Source organism: Bombyx mori, chromosome 1, assembly GCF_030269925.1.
Source record: "Bombyx mori chromosome 1, ASM3026992v2".
NCBI lineage: Eukaryota > Metazoa > Arthropoda > Insecta > Lepidoptera > Bombycidae > Bombyx > Bombyx mori.
In genome coordinates, this window is record NC_085107.1 from 7,455,959 (window position 1) to 7,478,832 (window position 22,874).

Sequence of the window (22,874 nt, forward strand, 5' to 3'; positions counted from 1 at the left end):
GTGTTAAAAACTTCAGGAATACGTATGTATTGCATAATGTATTGACAGACTATTACATCAGTAAATAACATGCTTTCAAAATATTAATGAAAACTTATCATCAATTTCGATGTAATTTTCCCTAGTGTAATGTTAATTTGCGAACTCGATATGGATACAATATTTTAATTATATTTTTTCGATTTAAGACTATGGAGCGACACTTTTAAGTCTTACATTTTTATTTAAAGTTTAATTATAAAAAACTAAAACAAAATGCCGCTTCCAAGCACTGTTTTGGATTTCACTTCAAGCGTGTCCATTTTTTCGGATAAAAGAGTAAGTTATTTTCTTTTTATTATTATTATTTAATAACGATTCTAAGATTATAGAAATTCAATCCTATTAAACAGTAAACTAGTCGGACACGCTCGGCCCCTTTACTGTCCCCTTTTCTGATACTAGTAATTTGCTTATTATTATTATTAAGTGATTTTATGACCTGGTAGCTAAGATCTTTTTTAAGTCATTAATTATAATTTATAATCTTATTTTTATGAAAAATGATAAAAATGAAATGAAATGAGCTGAGATGATATGGAATGAAATATAATCTCAGTAAAATGGTGGTAATTTATTGAGATTTTGTCAGTGGACTTTTTGGAGGAGCCTGAGAAGTTACGTCCAGCGGCTTTTCCCAGCGGCGTTTCATTTTCCCACATTTGTGCACTTTCACACATATTAAACAGTTAATAAACCACAGTTATTACACATTTAAACCTTAAGAGACACTAAATAGACAAAGTAAAACAAATCACGCAACTTCATTCCTCGCGTTCCCGCCAAAAAGTCATTTGCTATTAAAATCTGATTCTGATCAACAATTCTGACAATTTCATGGATTTCAATAATTTTATGCGTGGACCAGGAATTGAGTTTCTAAAATAAAAAATAGCCTTGGTTATAACGTTATCTAGCTGGCAGTTAAATTCCCGTCGAAATAGCTCCAGATTTTTTGGAAGTTGCCGGAACAAGCAGTAGGTATAGAAATTATGTTTTAGTGGAACCGTGTAAACTTTAATTTTATTAAGTATTTGGTAAAAAAAAGTACTGGTTTCTGACATTTCATAGTGCTGATATATATAACTACATATATAATATAATAACTATACTGAGACCTTAGAACTTATATCTCAAGGTGGGTGGCGCATTTACGGTGTGGACGAAAAAAAGGGTGACTAGTACAAAATACTACAAATAAGAACCTTTGTTATGATTGTAATAAAATTTTAATACGAAAACTGTTACTGTACTTGTAGTGAAATTTTTATTTACTCCGTAAAATTATAATGATCATATAATACATTATTATTTTAATAATAATAATGCCCCCCTAAGTCCTACATTACGCCCGAGTCGACCATCAGAACACGTGAGGGGCGGGCAACGTATGCTATATAAACTTATACGGCTAACAAGGCAAAGGCAAACCCAGTAAAATGGAGAATCATTTGAATAAAGAGCGTATAGGGCCGCTCCCCGAGGGCGATCGCCGGGGCACGTCTGTAGCTGGTGGCGGACGTGGCAGAATGCTAGCCAGCGACTCACGGCGTACCGGCTGGTCGGAAGTCGGGGACAGGGAGGTTTGGGGTAGGTCTACAGATGCTACAGCCGAAGAACTTAACGATGTTGCTTTGCGGGGTAGGGATATGTCTCCCACATGCTCTGCCGGCACATCGTCATCGACCACAGGTTCTATTAACGATGACGCAAGAAGGAAGTGGTCACGAACCGAACTTGAAGAACTTATATTTTGTTTCTATCTAGCAGGAGAGCCTGGCTATATAAAACGACTAAAAAATACCTTTTAAGACCGAAATTAACATATCATAAAGTTTAGAAAGTTCACAGGAAATACACTATCCAATCAGGCACGATACAATGACATAGAGAAATTAGATGCGAACATCAACACACACATCATGCAGAAACAAGCTGCCATACACACAGTCACCATCATCACGAAAGTCTTGGGAGATACGGTCTTCGTAGGAGGGGAAACTGAGCCACCTTTTCCCTGAGGGTCTCGGAGCGGGAGCTTAGCAAGTCGAGCCAAGAGCTCGAGTAGAGGAACAAATAATATAAAATTAATATATTCTTATTTTAATTTTATTATTATTTAGATTCCTCCAAATCATTCCATAATTCAACCCTGTTGTATTATGCTTGCTTTTTTGTCTCTATTTTAATTATGAAAATAGTCAGTTTCCTTGACAGTTATATTATCATAAACCATTCGGCTACAAGTATCACAGGATCTACTTAACAATGGTAACAACTCATACTGGAAATTATATGGGGTCGATCTGTTTTCCATTATGCTTTCGAAGGTGTTTATATATGTAATGTACAGAAGGTACAGAAAGACTAACATTTGTCACACTATTACGTGCCGCAAACCAGAAAAAGGCTTATTAGCAGCTATTTCACAGAGGATGAATTTCACCGGAGGATTTGTATTGTAACTAAACTTGGCTCTCCACTGATCGTTTTGTTGGTACAGGGCAATCGTTTCTATTAGCTTTCACTCTTTTCTATTAACTTCTTTTTTTGTTACAAGAAAAGTAAACCGTATTTTGCGTAATATAAAAAAAAGTTAATTTATTACACTACTTCAACAGATCTTTCGAAATGTTAATTAATCCCTTTAATTAAAAACTGTTTTATTATTTTAGGATTACGCATTCGACAACCGCCTCCGATGGAACAGTATAAAGACATTTATTTACTTAGCTTGCACATATTCAGGTTCGACATACAATTTCGATTTATTCTCCAAAATTTGCGAAAAAGGTATTTATATAAGTTATGTATGTCATCATTCCAGTAGACAAGTAGATATTATACTGTCGCTAGGTACATTAATTAATTGATACATTGAACTCTGAGACCGAATGGCTGTCGCTTCGAATTACTATCAATTGTCAATTAACGGGGTCAGCCGTATGTAAGCGGTGTGAATTGTGATTCCAGTAATTGGGCGAAACACGTTTAATTATTATAGTATACTAATAACTACGAACAGTAATTGTTCCTGGAATATAATATGTATCAATCATGATTTGATTTTATTAAATTAAATCAAATATAACCGCATTCATTATTGTCATTATTAGATTAGTGATATCATTTATTTGTTTATGGTCATCGATTGTTTGTAACAAATGAGTAACAGAACAAGTAACACAATAGAAATAATACGTGCTTCCCTTAATCGATCGTGTGTTCGTTTCCTACCCTAATTCGATTTACATTCGGTAAAAACCCATATCAATGTCGAGAGCATAGAATTTTCAATGCTGATCAATGTTGCGTGAATAGGTGACATTGATAATATATATTTCACATTATAATACAAAACCGATATTATAAATATCAAACGTTTGACGTAGGTACCGAATGTTGGCCTTTATTCGTTTCGTAGAACCTCTTTCAATAATATAGACAAAGTTACCGAGCATCTTGAAAAATATTATTGAATATGTAACGGATTATTTATTGTAAAGTTCGTCCTTGTATTGGACTGAGAGGCGTTCATGTGTTGAGTTGCACTATTTTTATTGAAGCTATTATTCGAAGGTCAATGTTAGAGGTATCGAAGCGTGGAGCATGATACACTGCGTACTTGATTCAGTGATGCATACATGGTCGGTCGTGGGTGTTGTCCTAGCGCTATTTATGAATCAGTACGCCATGAAGCATGCACTTTTTTTACTCTCATAATAGAGGTTATTTAATTGACAAGATTAACTGTGATGGTGTTAAATGATCAAAAGTTTGCCGAGAATCGATATTACACACGAGTTTTTTGACGACAGTTGAATGACTTTTATTAATTTACGGGTTCTAAAGTCGTTTTTACACTTCATCCTATAAGTCTGCTGGGACAAAGTGTATTTTATTGTTTGTTGGACGATCCATCGTGTCACCTCGTGTCAACATTGATCAAAGCGCACTTCGATTATGGCGCTCAAACAAAGTGGTATCGACCGCGTTCAGCTTTACATAGACAGCCATTACGGGATTGAATGATGTTGTGAGATTTAAAATATGTATCGAAACATATCTCAAATTAACCCTTAAAACGCAAAAATATATCATTTTAAGGTTAAGTTTCTTTTTATTATTTTTATTGCCTAGGTGTGTGGACGAGCTCACAGCCCACCTGGTGTTAAGTGGTTACTGGAACCCATAGACATCTACAATGTAAATGCGCCACACACCTTGATAAGTCGAGAAGGAGAGAGATTGATGACTCGTCTTTGAAACGCAATCTCTTTAATTTATTAAAAACTATTATATTTTAATCAAGGATGATAATTTAAATGAAACATTTTGTATTTTTTATTTTAGTTTTGAGTTTCAACTCTTGTTATTTGAAACCTCAGTCAGGTTTCATGTATCTAACATTTTTATTGTATCTCTTGAATGCAGTGAGAATATATGAATTCGTTTTGTGCGAAGTGACGATAGGCATGCCTTATTTGTTCATGGATAGTTTTATTAAGCAATACACGAAAAAAAATGATTGCAACAAACACTTGAATCCGCTTCTACGGGGGATAAGCTTCGGTTTGTTCCTACAAACTGCACTATGGACATTATTAGTAAGTATTATGAAGATTTTTTAGTAAGAAGCCAAGCTCGAAGAGTTTAGCCATACGTTCCCGGTCTATTAGACAAGACAGCCGATGTATTCGGAATGAGTCGTGAGCGTGCTTCGATAGATAGATTAAAACATTGAGGCAAGTACCGTTTTTAAATTCAAAGCATACCTAACAATTTCCGCGAAAGCCTTTCAATTCAAAGGAAGATTTTAAAAAATTTTGACAATCTCCATAGGCATGATTGCTTTCCACCAACAAAAGCCGAGATAGTGGTACCAATCCATGAATAGCACGATTAAATATCAGTTCTCAATATAGGAATTAGCAAGACACGGACATAGAAAAAAATGTTACAAATGTTTTTTTTATTTTATTGCTTAGATGGATGGACGAGCTCACAGCCCACTTGGTGTTAAGTGGTTACTGGAACCCATAGACATCTACAACGTAAATGCGCCATCCACCTCGAGATATAAGTTCTAAGATCTCAGTATAGTTACAACGGCTACCCCACCCTTCGAACCGAAACGCATTACTGCTTCACGGCGGAAATAGGCGGGGTGGAGGTACCTACCCGTGCGGACTTCCAAGAGGTCCTACCACCAGTGATAATGTTGGGTTATAGGTCACTAGTTGTATTAACGCTTCGGAAATGGGATCGCATATTTAATCCAGCTAAAGGTGAGCACCAACCAGAGACTATTACCTATTGCCTTAGCTGTTATGTCCTTCAAGCCCGAATACACAATTAATTTATGGAAAAAATATTGGACGTTACATCTGAATTGACAACGTAATTTTGAAGTTAAGAACGTTTTACTAAAACAACGGTATCGAATGCCAGAACGCGGCGTACTTAGCGGACTCAATGCGCTACCTAATCTACAGCTTACAAGAATACCCGTTGTGGACGAGATGCCAAAAAGCGGAACATTGTATTCCGGTCCAAGACGTTATATCGAGATGCCGCGAGAACAATGTCACCAAGTTTTCCGTTACATCAGCTCATCTCAACTACATGTAAGTATATGATATCTCAAGGTGGATGACGCATTTACGTCGTAGATGGGGCTAAGGGCTCCTACAACCACTTAACACTAGGTGTGCTGTGAGCTCGTCCATACATCTAAGCAATAAAAAATACACTCAGTTGAGCTCTAAAAAAATTTTTTTTTTTTTTTTTTAATAAATAATTATTTACTAACAATCACGCCACGTTAACTGGTCCCGTGATAAGTTCGTAAAGAACTTGTGTTACAGGTACCAGATAACGGATATAAATGTAAGATTTTTATTATACACATACATATATTTAATATACATCCATAACCCTGGAAAAGACATTTATATTTATCATACACATATCTTCCCTTGGCGGGATTCGAACCCGCGACCCCCTTGTGTAGTGACCATGTCACTTACCACTACACCAGACGGCCGTTAAAATAGACGTGTGATGAAATTATTTTGTTATACTTTTTTTGCAATCCACTCTAAAAATAGAACGTAGGGTTATAAGCACACGTAGAATTAAATTAGTTAAAAAAAGAGAGAAATCTAACATTAATATGTTCAGGTGTTAAGGTTTTTCCGCTATTCTACTAGCCCTTGAAAGAAACTAACCTAGAATTACTTTGAACATAATATTACGCCACGAAGCCAAGATCTTGCAAACAATCTCATCCGTCTTTGCTCTATGCATTTATTTATGTGACCGTGAAAAGATTTCAAAGCGTTTCCATCAAGTTCAAAGTTTAAATATTTACATGGTAATAACAGTGAAAGGTCAAAGGTATCGCGATGAATATTTCTTGTGAATATAATTTCGTTGGTGTTTTTAGCATAATATTTTATTTGCCAGTGAGTGTTCTAGGATTCATTTAATAGTTAGCTGCGAATTGAAAGGTTTTTTAAATTTTTTTATTGCTTATAAGGATGGACGAGCTCACAGCCTACCTGGTGTTAAGTGGTTACTGGAGCCCATAGACATCTGCAACGTAAATGCGCCACCCACCTCGAGATATAAGTTCTAAGGTCTCAGTATAGTTACAACGGCTACCCCACCCTTCGAACCGAAACGCATTACTGCTTCACGGCGGAAATAGGCGGGGTAGTGCTACCTACCCGTGCGGACTCCCAAGAGGTCCTACCACCAGTGATTACGCAAATTATAATTTTGCGGGTTTGGTTTTTATTACACGATGTTATTCCTTCACCGTGGAAGTCAATCTTGAACATTTGTTGAGTACGTATTTCATTAGAAAAATTGGTACCCGCCTGCGGGATTCGAACACCGGTGCATCGCTACATACGAATGCACCGGACGTCTTATCCTTTAGGCCACGACGACTTCATATTAAGGTTGTTAAGTAGATCGTCGAAAAATTAATACGAATAATTTGTTACAGGGAGACATTTTCACAAGTTGACAGACACGTGTTGACTACGAAATTGTTCATAATGGCATTAGTCTGGATATTCAATTTCTTTTTCTCTACCATTCAAACCGATTTATTGATTAAGGTTTGAACAAATTTGTTTCTAATCGTACATTATGATGTTTAAGCGACAATTTAAAAAAAAAAAACACGCCTTTTGTTTACAGTTGTTTCGTTTGACAGCTATGTTTAGATTATTTTCAACACTTATAACTGTTTTGTTTATCGTGATGACAACGAAGTCATACGCTGCGACAGCTTTTGTACAAATATTGGATATAAAGGCACCTCACTCGTACGTAAGTTTTTTTTCCTTTTTTTATTGCTTACATTATATATGTATATAAATGAATTGCTGTTCGTTAATCTTGTTAAAACTCGAGAACGGCTGGACCGATTTGGCTAATTTTGGTCTTGAATTATTTGTGGAAGTCCAGAGAAGGTTTAAAAGGTAAATAAATATGAAAATGCTCGGAATTAAACAAAAATAACAATTTTGTTTTTCCTTTGATTCGTCCCCCGTCGGACAGATTCCTTTTGTTTGTTTTAAGTTTATTTTATACCTACAAAAGTTTAGGTTTTTTTATTAAAATTTATCGATTGAGGCACTACGAAGTCTGCCGAGTCAGCCAGTAATTAATATAATCTACCAAAAACAAAATCTAGCATAAGAAAGAAAAAAATGCGCCGCTGTGACTCTTAGTGTTTGTTATATACAAATTTTATTGGTTTTAACAATGCCTAAAGGCTCGACAATGAATCAACATAAGGTAACATCATGACAAGAACGTGGAAAGAACACAGTAGCGTATTTTTTTCTCTTTCCACATTTATTCATTAATTATCGAACACATGAGAAGTTTTATTTATTTTTAAGCATCACACTGAAATTATAGCATAAGAGTATCTGATGCAATCTATATTTGTTCTATTTTTAATACGCTTTTATTAGCTTCAGACGTATGTATGTTTGTAACGGAATATTTATTGAACATGATTTTGACCTCCTTCAGAACGTCGGATTAACTCTAAATTGGATATTGTTTGAATTCGGAACGTCAAAGGTGTCAACGAGCGACGTCCGCTATGACGCCTTAAGCGTCTTATTCACGTTCCATCTTGTTGTACGTTCCGCCAAGGCCATGCACGATGCACGATGCAAAAGGATCATGAATAGGCTTGACGTACGTCGATAATTATTATTAATTGTTTGCTGGATTTGCACGACCAATTTTTCATCCAGCGAGCGCCCCCACCACCGCGTACGTCGTGCAGATAGACAGTGAATAACGCTGACGTACGTCACAGCGGTCCTGCGTCGTGCGTGCTTGATCGTGTATAGACTTGCTGTACAGCAGATTTAACATTTAGAGCTTGTTTCGAGAGGAGACTGCACGTCAAAATGGATCGTGAAACACTTTCAAGATTTATTGAAAGATATAAGTTCCACATGTTTGTGGAATGTCTCAAGCTCAGACTATATGAATAAACCAAAAATAATAAACGTATTACAATTTTTAAGGCCCATTTTAGGGGAAGCTGCAAGGATTGAAAGCGTGCGTAAAAAATTATATTAATTATTTGAGTATACTCTGCACGTTTAAAAAAATCATCCAAAACCTCTTGCTATTTTTTGCCTCTCTTCTGCTGCTGCTGACAACATCAGAAGGACTCCCATTTTTGGCGTTTTGATAAAACAGCTGGCATTTTAAATAAATTAAAAACCTCATTTAATTCGTTCGATTTATTCTGTTCGCGCTTAATACATCCAGCACCGCGGCCTTGAGCTGACGTACAGCCGTGATGGATCGTGAATAAAGCGCTAAATGCATCGTGCATCGTGCATGGCCTTGGCGGGACGTACAGCAAGATGGAACGTGAATAAGGCGCTTTACCCTTTTCCATTTCCAGCCGTCAAGGGCGACACATCTGTTTCTTATTTCTTATAGTCCTTAATTTTAAATTCTTTATTTTGTCACTTATAGATAAATAATACAGTAAAAATATCAAACTAATAATACAGTCCACTCTTATTCACAACGCAACAGATATACTTATTATGGACCGATGACAATTCAATATTAGAAAAAATATTGAAATAATTGAAATTCAACTAAAAAATGAAAAATAAATAAAAGTTTAAAAAAAACTAACAAAATACGCTTTTATAGAAAATCCAACTAAAAAAAATAGAAAATAAAAATACATTAGAATTAAAAATAGTGTAAGAAACTATTATCAATATTGTCGTCCATAATTATTATAAAATATTTTTTGTGTATCTCAGGAACGTGGACAAGATAGGACTATCATAACAATTACATTATTATTTTAGCAACGTTTCGGTCTTTTATTAGACCTACATCAGGCATCTGAAAATTACACATAATTGATAACCTATAGTGCAGTGTAAGATAGGGATTATTTAAATTCATATTATGGTAAATATGGTAGTTTCGACAATTGTTGTTTTTTGTATTGTAGGTTATCAATTATGTGTAATTTTCAGATGCCTGATGAAGGTCTAATAAAAGACCGAAACGTTGCTAAAATAATAATGTAATTGTTATGATAGTCCTATCTTGTCCACATTCCTGAGATACACAAAAAATATTATATAGTGTAAGAAAATTTGATTTTATTGTAAAAAAAGCGTGGAGTGCATGGTATCAGTAGTTATAGATATTTTATGACCAGATATGAGTAGAAGGGTTATTTTGATAATATCCTGAAAACCAACCCACGCTTTTTTTCAAATAAAATATTTTTTCTTACACTATTTTTAATTCAAATTTATTTATTTGAATTTTCTATAAAAGCGTATTTTTTTAGTTTTCTTAAACTACTATTTATTATTGGCAGTAGTGGGAGTTGAGCATAAGACGCGCCTGATGCTAAGGGGTTATAGCCGCTCGTGGACAACGGCAATACCAGAGGCTAGGCCGCTATCTACATACTTACCTATTTTGTTATTCATTTTAATTTTTGACCTTACAATCAATGGCTACATAAAAATGGAAGTTTATTAAAATATAAACGAGCATATTGTTATATTCAACAAAGATTCTATATAATTATGTAAATTAGCTTGTTCATGACGTAAATATAGAAAATACCTTTATAACAGAAAGCTATATTATATCAGGTAAAACTAGCTAATTATTGTTTAGAAGCTCGTGTTGTGCAGAGAAACATTATTAAGTTTGTAATAACATGAAACTAAATGAGAAATTCTTAGCATCAACAACCAGTTTCCAAGGTTGCCTGCTTGTTTTTCAATAATCTCTCTCTTATACAAGTAATATTATATTATAATTTGCTTTCTCTAGAATATTCCATCGCATGTATTTTGATAGACTTAACGCCCTTAAAATTTACAAGGTTGTCTGGATAACGTATGTGGACTTTAGTTCTTGTTCTTGTGTGGAAATCTCCAAGGTATCCAGTAGGGCTTCCCGTTAAGCGGAATAATTTCAAATCGAGTGGTACAATTTCAAAGAAATTAATTTACAAGGACTATGAAGCCATCAAAATGTTGTTCGTTTGTCCACTTCAAAGGCATAATATGATCATTTATCCAACTTTAACAATTATTACAATTGATTAATTTCTGTTGTATTAGATCTAAGTGACCATTTTAAGATGAAAGATTGAGTGATGCAGCGGTGTTCGAATCCCAGGCGGGTACCAATTTTTCTAATATATGAAATACGTACTCAACAAATGTTCACGGTTGACTTCCACGCTGAAGGAATAACATAGTGTAATAAAAATCAAACCCGCAAAATTATAATTTGCGTAATTACTGGTGGTAGGATCTCTTGTGAGTCCGTGCGGGTAGGTATCACCACCCTGTCTATTTCTGTCGTGAAGCAGTAATCCGTTTCGGTTTGAAGGGCGGGGCAGCCGTTGTAACTATACTGAGACCTTTGAATTGATATCTCAAGGTGGGTGGCGCATTTACGTCGTAGATGTCTATGGGCTCCAGTAACCACTTAACACCAGTTGGGCTGTGAGCTCGCCCACCCATCTAAGCAATAAAAAAAATGTTGATATTAATAAAATGGTTTAAGCATTGCAAGTCAATATAAAACCGAAACTAACTAGATATCGACCGTCTTCTAGCTTTAATGTTAGATTCAATTTAATTTATTTTTTCTTTTCTTTTGTCTATATCTCTGCTTTTAGCCTCTAGGACCAATTCTGGATTCGCTATGACTGGTAGTCGAACTCACAGTACCGAGCCTGAAAAAACTTGCTCACTCAGAAGAACAGAGAGAACAGTGTTTCGATAAATCTCGCACGGGATTAGAATCGCGACCCACTGAGAAGATCCGGCATGAACTCAGTGGGTTGTGTTCATGAGTTAAGTTGCATGTCGAATTCTTCGTCGTATTCGACAAGTTCGACGGAAACGATGACCTCTGTTTGGAATGCCTAAAATCACCGAGAGTTAATAGAGACTTTCCGAGAGAGAATTTCCTAGTCAAACATGCAACATTTTTTAGTTTTTACAATCCTTATTTTGTAAAAATTCTATCATCTACTTTGTATTTACATTGGTACATTGTAGTCAAATTAATCCAAATATATCTTAAGCATATCTTTTGGAATCACATAAACTTATACCGGAAAATAACCATATAAATTGAATGGTTTATTTCTGATTTACAAATTCACATAATCATGATGGATACGTATAAGCGAAATGGTTGTATGTTTACATCGGAAATCCATTGAAAATTTACCGATACACTGCGTAATTAATGTTGAACGTTGCATTTTCGTTGGCTCGCTGTCAACATTCTACGGAGGTTAGTTTACAGGCATCACTAATGGATACCTCGTCACACTAATCTCGTAACATGCATCCTGTACATAATTGGATATGTGACGGAGCATTCCAGTTTATCGAAAATTTCCATGTTTCACAGGCTACATCAGTTTTCGCTTTGAAATTAATTCGTTTCGCTGTTACGGATTTAATGATTACTAAATTCTGGTTTTAGAACTTCTTAATACAAAAAAATACGATATACCCTAAGGTATAGGTGAGGTTGCTCAGGCAAAGCTGATTTTGATATACCTTAATATTATTCCCGACTGATAAAAGCACGCTGCAGAGCTATTCAGGCGTAAATCTTTCATCTTGCGAAGTAATTAAGTGGACTTATCTGAACCAACCTCTTGGAGTTGAAACTCGGTATTTCTAGCACATTTAACATAGCGTCTCCTTCATTTTATATGTATGGTGTATGCTGGCGATGATTAAATAATTGCTCACTTGCGAATTCTAATATTAGAATTGTTCGATTAGGTAAATCATAATTTGAATTATTTTGTTGTTCTATGACTTTTTTTATTGGAAATCAAATCTAAGCATAGCAATTTTACCGAGAAATATAATAGCATTGGCCTCACGTGTATAGCAGCAAAAATCACATTTGTGGACTGCAATTGTATGGTGCGGTCACCACTATCACAACAACTCTATTGAAAACATAAACAGATAAGATACTGATTATGCATCGTCGTCGCTTATTGAAAAGCCACCTTGTCGTCTTAGTTTAGTATAATTTTAAAGATGTATGATAAGTCGGATCGTCGACTATGCGTTAGTGGGATTCAGATGTGTTTTACGAGTGCACGTTTATATTGTGTCAAATATCCACAGTAATGAAGTCGTCGTGGCCTAAAGGATAAGACGTCTGGTGCGATCGAATCGTGTTGAGCGATGCACCTGTGTTCGAATCTCAGGCGGGTACCAATTTTTTCTAATGACATACGTACTCAACAAACGTTCACGATTGACTTCCACGGTGAAGGATTAACATCGTGTAATAAAAATCAAACCCGCAAAATTATAATTTGTGTAATTACCGGTGGTAGGACCTCTTGTGAGTCCGCGCGGGTAGGTACCACCCCCTTACTTATTTCTGTCGTGAAGCAGTAATGCGTTTCGGTTTGAAGGGCGGGGCAGCCGTCGTAACTATAATTGAGACCTTAGACCTCATATCTTAAGGTAGGTGGTGCATTTACGTTGTAGATATCTACGGGTTCCAGTAACCACTTAGCATCAGGTGGGCTGTGAGCTCGTCCACCCATATAAGCAATAAAAAAAATCTTAATGATGTATAAGTCGGACCGTCGACTATGTGTTATTGGGATTCAGATTAAACACAGTGTGTTTTATGAGTGGACGTTTAAAATGTGTCAAAATAAGTATCCGCTGTCAAATATCCATAGTTAGCAAGCGTTTCTATAAGTGTACGACTATTCGTACACTTCTTGCAGACCATCCGACGAGAGGTTGCAATTTTTTTTTTTTTTATTGCTTAGATGGGTGGACGAGCTCACAGCCCACCTAGTGTTAAGTGGTTACTGAAGCCCATAGACATCTACAGCGTAAATGCACCACCCATCTCGAAATATAAGTTCTAAGGTCTCAGTATAGTTACAACGGCTACCCCACCCTTCGAACCGAAACGCATTACTGCTTCACGGCGGAAATAGGCGGGGTGGTGGTACCTACCCGTGCGGACTCCCAAGAGGTCATTCCACTAGTGATAAAAGAAAAAAATGAACTCATAAAGTGAACTGGGTGATTGAATCGCTGAGTGACTACGTGACTGATTTTATTTCACGCTTATAAATATTAACGAATTTTTCTACTTGCATATTGCAAGTGAACCTCATACTTTTACATGTCATGCTTAGGTAATGTTCTCATCTTGCAACGTATAAGATTGTGATTAAATTTTACATGCCTCGTACCACCGGTATATGAACTTTATGATTTGACTGGAGCGGATGATGTGTTATGTATTACCTTTGGACTGGTGAGATAAAATTGAATCACAGACTCCATTTTGTATTTATTACTAGTCACTTGTCGAGCCATATGATTTTCGTTGAGCGAAGATCATGATAGTTAGCAATAATGATTTTCTTACCCTCATTACTATATGATCAATTAATTTAATTAAGTTCGATCTATCGAAATGTCATTACTGCTTATATAATAAATTAATAACCGTGGTTTTTTTTTATTGCTCTTATAGGCAGGCGAGCATATGGTCCACCTGATGGTGAGTGGTTACCGTCGCCCATGGACTTCAACAATGCCAGGGGCAGAACCAAGCCGCTGCCTACCGTTAAGCACTCTCCACGAGCCTCGTTTGAAGAAGGATATGTCATAGCGCTCGGGAAACACCGCGGAGGGGAGCTCATTCCAAAGCCGGGTGGTACTTGGCAAAAAATATTTCAGGAAACGCACTGTGGATGAACGCAGTGGTTCTATACGTACAAAAATATGGCAATATACGTACAAAAATAAAAATCTATCGTGCACTAACATATCGGTACCAAGTAAAGCAGAAAAACGTATTTTGAGTATAGTTTGTTGAGCCGTTTATAGACCGTCTATATCTAACCCTCGGGGGATTCATACAACGGCCACTATATATAAAACTATACAGTTATATTATGTAGTTAGTACTAAAACGACTTTTATAGTTTAAAATTCAATTTTCTCGTTTTTCCTATTAAGAAATGTAGTTGCTTTGAATACTTAACAGATTTCGTGATCGAGAACGTAGCTCAGCTGTAATGGATACAGTAAAAGTAGTCTTAATGGTATTTCCGACTTGGGAAAAAAAACATAAAAAAATAACGAAGAAAATTTAATTGACAAATTGAAAAAGAACATTAGCAGTATTTAGACATTCTTTAAATCTGTTTTTATTGTATTTTCTTTTTGTGTACAATAAGTATAAAATTGGTATAGTACAGTCTCGAATGGTGAATTTCTTCGGACACGTTTTGCGACGAGATGGCCGGTCCATAGAACGCCTCGTTGTACAGAGAAGCGTTGATGGTAAAAGACCGCGCGGGAGGCCACCAATACGGTGGACCGACCGAATTAAAACTGCAGTGGGAGGTCCCCTAAATGAGTGCAGTAGAATGGCCTCGAGCAGGGAGAGATGGCGCAACATCGTGTGACGCATCAAGTCTGCCCCTTCGAACACTACATGACGATCACGACCACTCTGTCAAGAGTGACACGACTGAGAAGAAGAAGAAGAAGTATAAATAAAAATAACATTTAATTTAAATGGCTATGAATGTGCGGCAAAATAAAACAAACACTAATTATGTGACTGTTGTTTCAGACATTATCTATAGATCACATTTCATACACGTTTGGAATTGGATTTTTGGGACTGTATGACTACGGGTCCGTGTCGCCTTATACGATGGTCGATAATGCTGTAGTCGCTTTTACGGTAGCATTCACGACATCCGCTTTAGTTCGAGCGTGGATCGTGAGAATATTGTATTTGGCCTTGAAAAGTTGCGTAGAAGTGGAAGATTCTGTGAACCCGCATTATCTTGTATTCGCTATTTTACCTATGAGCACTGAATTTCTTCACACGCACAAATTGTATACGTTCTACATATATTTTAACATCATGTTCGCTTCGATGGCGTACCTCGTAAGTGAAAACAATATGCACGTTTAAATAAAACCACCTACTAACAAAATAGACGGGGTAGTGCTAAACAATGACTTAACAGCTCAAGCCAGTTTCTACATGAGTAGGTACAGTCTACTTTTAAAATTAAATGATTTTGAATCGCAAATTATCGATGTGAAACATCTATAGCCGCATGTAAAGCCGATTTCTGGCGTGGTGACGCATGCCGTGGCGACGCGTCGCCATGCGCAATCGACTGTGCGATTCTCTCCCACTCGATCCGGCGTTAAGCCATCTCTCTCGCTACACTGAGCTCGGATATCTATAGTGTATATTTTATTTTATCATTATGATATATTTAGTTTCTATCACAATCTGTTCTTTTCTGCATATTACTTTTACAAAATAATGTCGATGTTTCACATCTGCCAGGCGTCCCGTGACGGATCACATTTTTTAATAATAATACGCTATATTCGATAATAATATACAGTAATAAGCTACATGTTTATTATAATTATGAAAACTTTTGCTTGTATCTACCGCGAAAAAGTCATGTGTTCCGTTTTGGAGGACCGGATAGTTGTTATATCGTATATTTGAAATTTCGAATTTGTGTCTCAGGAGTCGTGAATTCAATGTGAATTTATATAGGCTGTACAACTTAACATTTTCTGAACCATGAGCTCACTGATACAATTACAACAATGAATCGTCTAATTTATTTGAAAGAAATAACCGTAACGTTGCTTATTTGTTGGGTGTTTTTAACAAATTTGATGAGGCAGTAAAATTCGAGTTATACATAGATATGAGTTCGAAAATTTGCTACGTCAGTTTTATTAATTCCATGTCATTTCTTTCAGACGATGTTGACGACAACCATGTCTAAGCTATTACAGAGCGAATTCAGATCCGTTAAAAACATTTACATTATTGGGATTCTTTGTTTTCTTGGATTCAGTTTGTCCCTTCCAATAATAGTGGTTAGTGCAAACCTCTGCGGAGTTTAACATATTGAAATTATTCTTATTCAAACAATATATTTGTATGTAATGTTATAAATATTGTAAATATTTAATTATTTTATTTCGAATTGAAATAATTGTAAATAACTTTTGCTCAAAGTCATGATAAATTTAAGCTTTTAATACAGGTAAGATTTATTTTAAAACAACAAACTTGTAACATAATACTACTAACTTAAAGTATCTTTTAACACGAGATGAGCTCGAATAAAATTCTTCTTTTTCTCCACCTTATCCCACTGGGTGGGGTCGGCACAGCTAATATTTCTCTTCCATTCTCTTCTATCAGCCGTCATCTCAACACTCACTCTTCTCTCTCTCTCATATCGTCATTCACACACTCCATCCATGTCTTCTTCGGTCGACCTCTTCCCCCTCTAGCTTGCACTACCATTTCCATACATCTCCTAGTCACATGCATCTTCTCTCTACGCATCACATGTCCATACCACGCTAACCGTCCGCTCCTTAATTTGTTGCTTACCGGGGCCACTTACACACTTCCTCTGATATACTCATTCTTTATCTTTATCTCGAGCTCGAATAAAATTAATTGTTTAAATTCGATATCTTAGATTTGTTTTTTTTTTTTTGATTTGTTTATATGTAGAATGTTAAATGTAAATCGAACGGCGTGAGGTCATAAATATTTTTCGTTAGTTTCTGTCCCAATGGAATTTTGTATAGTAAAATATATTTTTAAAGTACCTACATATACATATAAAGTAGCTCCGAAGAATTCGCGTAATTAGAAACGTTAAGTCGTATAACGTATACTCTAGTATTCGTATTCGCAAAAAGTTGCCTGCTCCATAAATTAGGTACTGTTTGTGAAGCTAAATCGTCAATTTTAAAAGGTAAAATAAAAATAGAATCCACAAAAAAAAAAAAAAAACGTGGCACCACAGAATGTTTAAAAAAGTCATTCCCTTTAAGCAACTCGACTGGCATAAAACATTCAGTGGTCGTACAAAAAATTCATTGTCCCAGTTGCTTCAGTTCGAATATCGTATACAGAACTGCCTTGACAAGGTTTCTTCGTGTACACAAAAACTTACTTTGCCTCCGTTTTTGGAATATAAATAAAAGAATAGTGTCGTATTTTAGGCCCTTAAATTCTTTTTTTTAGGTTTGCTTATTATCTGGCAATAAGCAGGAAACATCACACAAAATACCTTGACTTGACTTATTAAAAGATGACAAAATAGGAAATCTTATACCTTAATCTGAATTTCGGAAACGGCTCCAACGATTTTCATAAAATTTAGTATACAGGGGATTTCGGGGGCGATAAATCGATCTAGCAACGATTTATTTTTAGAAAATGTTGTTTTATTCGTGTTTTGCAATAATCAACTTTATCGATAATCAACTTTATGACTCTTCCCGACATCTATTGGCGAATAATAATACTATTTTTACTGCTTTAAAGATATAAAAAGATGGCGTTATAAAAAAAAAAAAAACATCACCTAGTGAATATTTAACTTACATAATTCCATTACGATTTGCATTTCAATATCATAATTTATACTATGTACATTTAAAACATCACCAGTCAGTAAAACAAAAGATTTTACTCTTACTATACTTGAGTAAAGTGATTTAAATGAATTTAATCACATATTTAGCAAGATTTATTAAAAGTCGGTCTTGCCAGTCGAGAATTTGTATAGTGACAAAATATGCTCTTATGAAGTAAGTAGCGTTGCTTTTTAGTTGTGTTTGTGTGAGATGAGCATTCTTGGTTATATTACATGATGTTGCCAAGAGGCTGGACGATTTTCTCATGAACTGCACTAATATTTTGACATCTTATACATATAAAATGTATATTACTCCCAAAATGGCGCAACTGCCATCACCGTTTAATAATTGTAAAAAGCAAGCGCACGATAGGGTGAAGTGGAGACAACTTGTGAGGGCCCTATGTACCAGCGGGGTACCCTAGGACTACAACAATAACAACAACAATAACAACAACAAAAACCATCATTGAAGCTTTTTAATGTCCACATTTAATCCAACGGAAAAATTTAGAAGCTTCTGTAGAGCTTTGAGCGTGAAATCGGTTAATCTTCTGACTAAAATGCTGCTCAATAGTAGTATTAGTCTAGTCTATTACTCGGTATTATTTGTATGTCATCGGTTACATAATAACTAATGCATGTCATCCAAGCTCTTGAATTCCTAAGACTTCTTTTAAAATACACGTACGGAGTGATTTTGTTCCATAGCTGCTTTTTGTAATGTAATTCTGTCTATCCGTTTTAATATCACAAGTGTTTAATAAGGATTGAAAATGGGAAATATTCACATCTCACAGTACATATTCATATCAGAATGACTAGTTCTGAATTCAAATGTCATATTATTATTGTTTTTTTATAGTGTGTGACGGTATTATGCTCAGATTATGTATAGTGGAATATGGTGATTTAATTTTTTTAACATTTTATATCAAGTGCCTTGTAAAGAGGAAAATAACATCTAAAGATGGCCTTTACTGCACAAAATTAATTTTAAGTTTACAGTTTTGTACAAAAAGCTTGTTTTTCGTTTCAGTCCGTGAAAACAGCGGGTCCAATAAAAGGTCTGTTATCTGGATTGAGAGCTACCGTTCTATATCTGGGTGGCTTCAGAGTGGCCGTAGTCATGTGGGTGTACGGGGTACAGAGATTTTCGACCGATATACATTTCTGGCTCGGCTTCAAGCCAACTAAGTTTTGGACAATGTGCTGGACGTTGTTGCCTATAGTGTTATTGGTAAGCGGGGATCGGATGATATTTGAAATGTTCTTACGTAACGTATTAGTTAGGGAATGTCCTTCAATGCGATTTTGCGGCTTTTGTTGCAGATTTAAAAAAAAAAAATCGCCTAAATCAATTCACTTTATTAACGCACGCGTCTAGTTTATCGTTAAAATGGTTTTGCTGACTTTAAAAGATATACTTTTTTTTTAACGATTATTTTTATGATATTTTTAAATTTAAGTGTTAATAAGCTAATACGTTTCAGATGTTTTTGATACAAAAAATCTATCTTTTAACTCAAGTGACAGATTTCAGTCACAACGTATCGGCGGTTTTGTGGATTGTAATATCGCTGACGACCGTGGGGTTTTTTCAGATCAAGACACTAGCGAGATATCTCGTTCGGAATGTAAGTTCACGTTTTTTTTTTTACACCTAATACAAGTGTAAGTTGGTTCCAATTTTGTGTTATTTTTTTAATGAAGTGAAAAAGAAAAGACGCTAATCTTCATAATTTAATTTGTATATTTTTATTAACTATGTCTATTATCAATTATCAATTACTAAACACCTTTTGAGCTTTAGTTTAATAAGGAATACAAAGGTAATAATTTAAATTTACCTGTCGCCTGTGTTTAATACCGAAAGAAGTTACTTGAGCTGTTGTTGATGGGAATAAAAAAAATAACTTTAGTCACAAAGTTGTCTCAAAAGTCGAATCATTAATTGGTGAATAAAATATAAGGCGCTTTAAATTGCTGAAATCGTATTTATGTGAGGTTGCCTAGATCACTTGACAAGTTCCAAAAAGTCAGAGAGCACTTTGGAGCAGATTGGAGCATTCCAACATACTCTCTCTCTTCGATCGGTTCCTCACTGCTGAGGATCGTGACTCCGTCCGATTTCGTCAACCAACTGTCTCCATCGATCCCGCCCTGCAGCCCAACATACACAGCCTTTTAAAATAAAAGCCGAAATATATAGCTGAGAAAAAAAATCAATAATACTAATATAATACAAATTGGATTTTAAAATAATGCGGAAAAAAGAAAGTGATTTTAGATATCTCAAATCAATACCATATTTAATTATTTTCGATTGATTTAATAACATATTTTGAAAATCGTTGACAACGCCTCGATTTTAATTAACTTTTCAGTAATTTTGTGTCCAAGTATATAAAATATAGTATAGTGTATTATATATATTTGCCTTCCCTGGAAATAGTCTATATATTTAAATCAAAATTATTTACCTAACTACCTGAAGATATGATTTATTGAATAACTGTTTGTGTTCTACCAAGTTTATTACTTTTGAACTAGATATCAATTAGTAGACTTCTATACTCGCTCCTTCACTAAATACGCGCGTATAAATAAATTTTAAAAGGAATATAGAAAAGAAAAAAAACTTTGTTACCGTACAATTTTTTACATTCAGAACATCTATTCTAATCTTAGCACTGCCAGTTTATTTGCAATAATTTTAAAATTATTCATTAACATTTAAAAACGTCAACTCTGATAACGTTAATATTGATAATTAACTAAACATTTACAGACCCCATTTGAGTCAAACAAAGTTGTCGCTTTCAGAATTTGGCAGCAGTTTTCAATTCCAATAAAAGATACGGACCGCCTGATGCGGAAGATCGTAGAAAAAGGGAAAACTACGACGAAACAATAAGTCATCGACAGTGTAAACACAACTGTAATATCTTGGACGTGAGTGTTTGTTTTAGCCCATATTAATCTGGAGAAAAGAGTCACAATACACCGACGACAAACTGTAAAATACTTTCTGATGTGATTTCATGAATTATAGCAAAATTATTCAAACTCAAATAGCTCCCCTTATCTATACTTCTATACTAATATTATAAAGAGGAAAGATTTGTTTGTTTGTTTGTATTGAATAGGCTCCGAAACTACTGAACCGATTTGAAAAATTGTTTTATTGTTTGGAAGTTACACTATTCCAGAGTGACATAGGCTATAATCTTTTTCGAAAAAAATTTGGGGTCCTTACTAAAACTACAATAATTTAACTAACCCTAGGTGTAAAAAATACCTAAAATATTCTTTACGTCGCGTGCCCTGCGAAAACTATTGATGATAGAATAAAATAATGTGCTACGACTTTGTAGAACACATTATTATTTACAAAAAGTGTCCCGACAGCATATGTTTAACTATTATAGTTGCGCCGCAACAAGTGTTCTTTTATTAAAAAAAACAACGTCAAATATCGTTGAAATTTTTGTTAAAGACCCGAGCGGAGCCGGAGCGGGCCGCTAGTAATAATAATATACCGAATTAAGCTTTAGTCGAGAACTTTAACTGCCGACCGCAAGGAATGTATTGAAGTCTCCGACTCAAATATTTGTATCCGTCGCGATGGCTACAATCTGGACCATCGATTGATAAATGGCCCCAATAGAATTCGCAACAAATAAAATGAATAATAAAAGCAGTCTGAGAATTGCAAGTATACAAGTCCAATAAATTTCACCGGTGAAATTCCTTTCATCGACTCGGAATCACATGTCAAGGCCAAAAATCAAAGATGCACGACTCGCTGCGTATCACTCTATAAAAAAATCTAAATGGTTTCTTGTTTGTAGGACGTCATCGATTGTGATCATATGCCAATTATGGTGAAGACAAAGTCCACTACATCATTGTCAAGCTTAGATAGGTCTATGACAAATATTTATGAAGCCGATCCTTTGAATACATTAACGACTTCTAGTGGTTGGTTCAAAGCAGAGTCAGACAACTGAAGCTTATTTATAGATTTTTTTATTTTAACTTTTATATGCATTTGTGATAAGTTGAACTGTTGACAAGGAAGCATTTTTGGAAAGTAGAATTCATAAATGAAATTAAAACAACACAAAAATACAAATCTCAAAAATACATATCTGTGATTTATTCGTGTAGAAATATAGATTTTCAGAGATCGCAGACATTCAAATTTTTAAAACCAATTCGATATATACATCAAGTGTGGCTATAATATAGCAGCAAAGAGGAAACGATTCTAAGCACGCTTGCCACTCCGAGAGATAAACTAATGGTACCATACACTAACAAGATTCGCGGAACGTTGAGAGCACGGTTGCAAACTCCAAGAACATCAGGCCATCCCGCAACTTCCTCGATAATTATTTTAAGGGAAACTTGCAGTCGGGCGTATGCCGAGCTTAAAAGCTGTGTTTTGTTTATGCTGCGGCACTTCAGTCTATCGGTAATTTAGTTTTAATAATGTTACGTCTGCGGCTGAGTGTGTTGTCATTTATCATTTTAGAAAACGTGCTAGAGGATAATGTTTGAATTATTAGTATTGTGTATGTTTTTCATTTGTATGCTTTTGTGTGCTTTCAATAATACCAATATATTTTTAAAAGTTTAAATTGATTAGTTATTATTTAGATTATACGATTTCAAGATCTTTGAGATTTGCTTCTAAAATCATTTTAAGTTTAACGCGACTTCTTTTCTCTACAGTGTGTTATATGAAATATTG

The 22,874-nt window shown here is 35.2% G+C and overlaps 1 protein-coding gene across 2 annotated transcripts; it reads left to right on the forward strand.

Moving 5' to 3' along the window:
* The first annotated feature begins 11 nt into the window (after positions 1-11).
* On the forward strand, positions 12-22,761 carry LOC101745146 (sodium-dependent noradrenaline transporter). 2 transcript variants are annotated; one of them, XM_038011481.2, is made up of 13 exons: positions 12-111; positions 189-318; positions 2,715-2,832; positions 4,474-4,646; positions 5,491-5,666; positions 7,055-7,169; positions 7,252-7,383; positions 15,256-15,579; positions 16,428-16,547; positions 19,155-19,355; positions 19,609-19,752; positions 20,942-21,070; positions 21,970-22,761. In XM_038011481.2, exons 2-13 carry the CDS (start codon positions 256-258, stop codon positions 22,126-22,128), a joined length of 1,854 nt encoding a protein of 617 aa, XP_037867409.1. In that variant the 5' UTR covers positions 12-111; positions 189-255; the 3' UTR covers positions 22,129-22,761. The 2 variants fall into 2 exon arrangements, with proteins under 2 accessions (XP_037867409.1, XP_062524543.1); XM_062668559.1 differs by lacking the exon at positions 4,474-4,646 and having other exon boundaries at positions 65-318; positions 5,535-5,666.
* Positions 22,762-22,874: the final 113 nt, after the last annotated feature.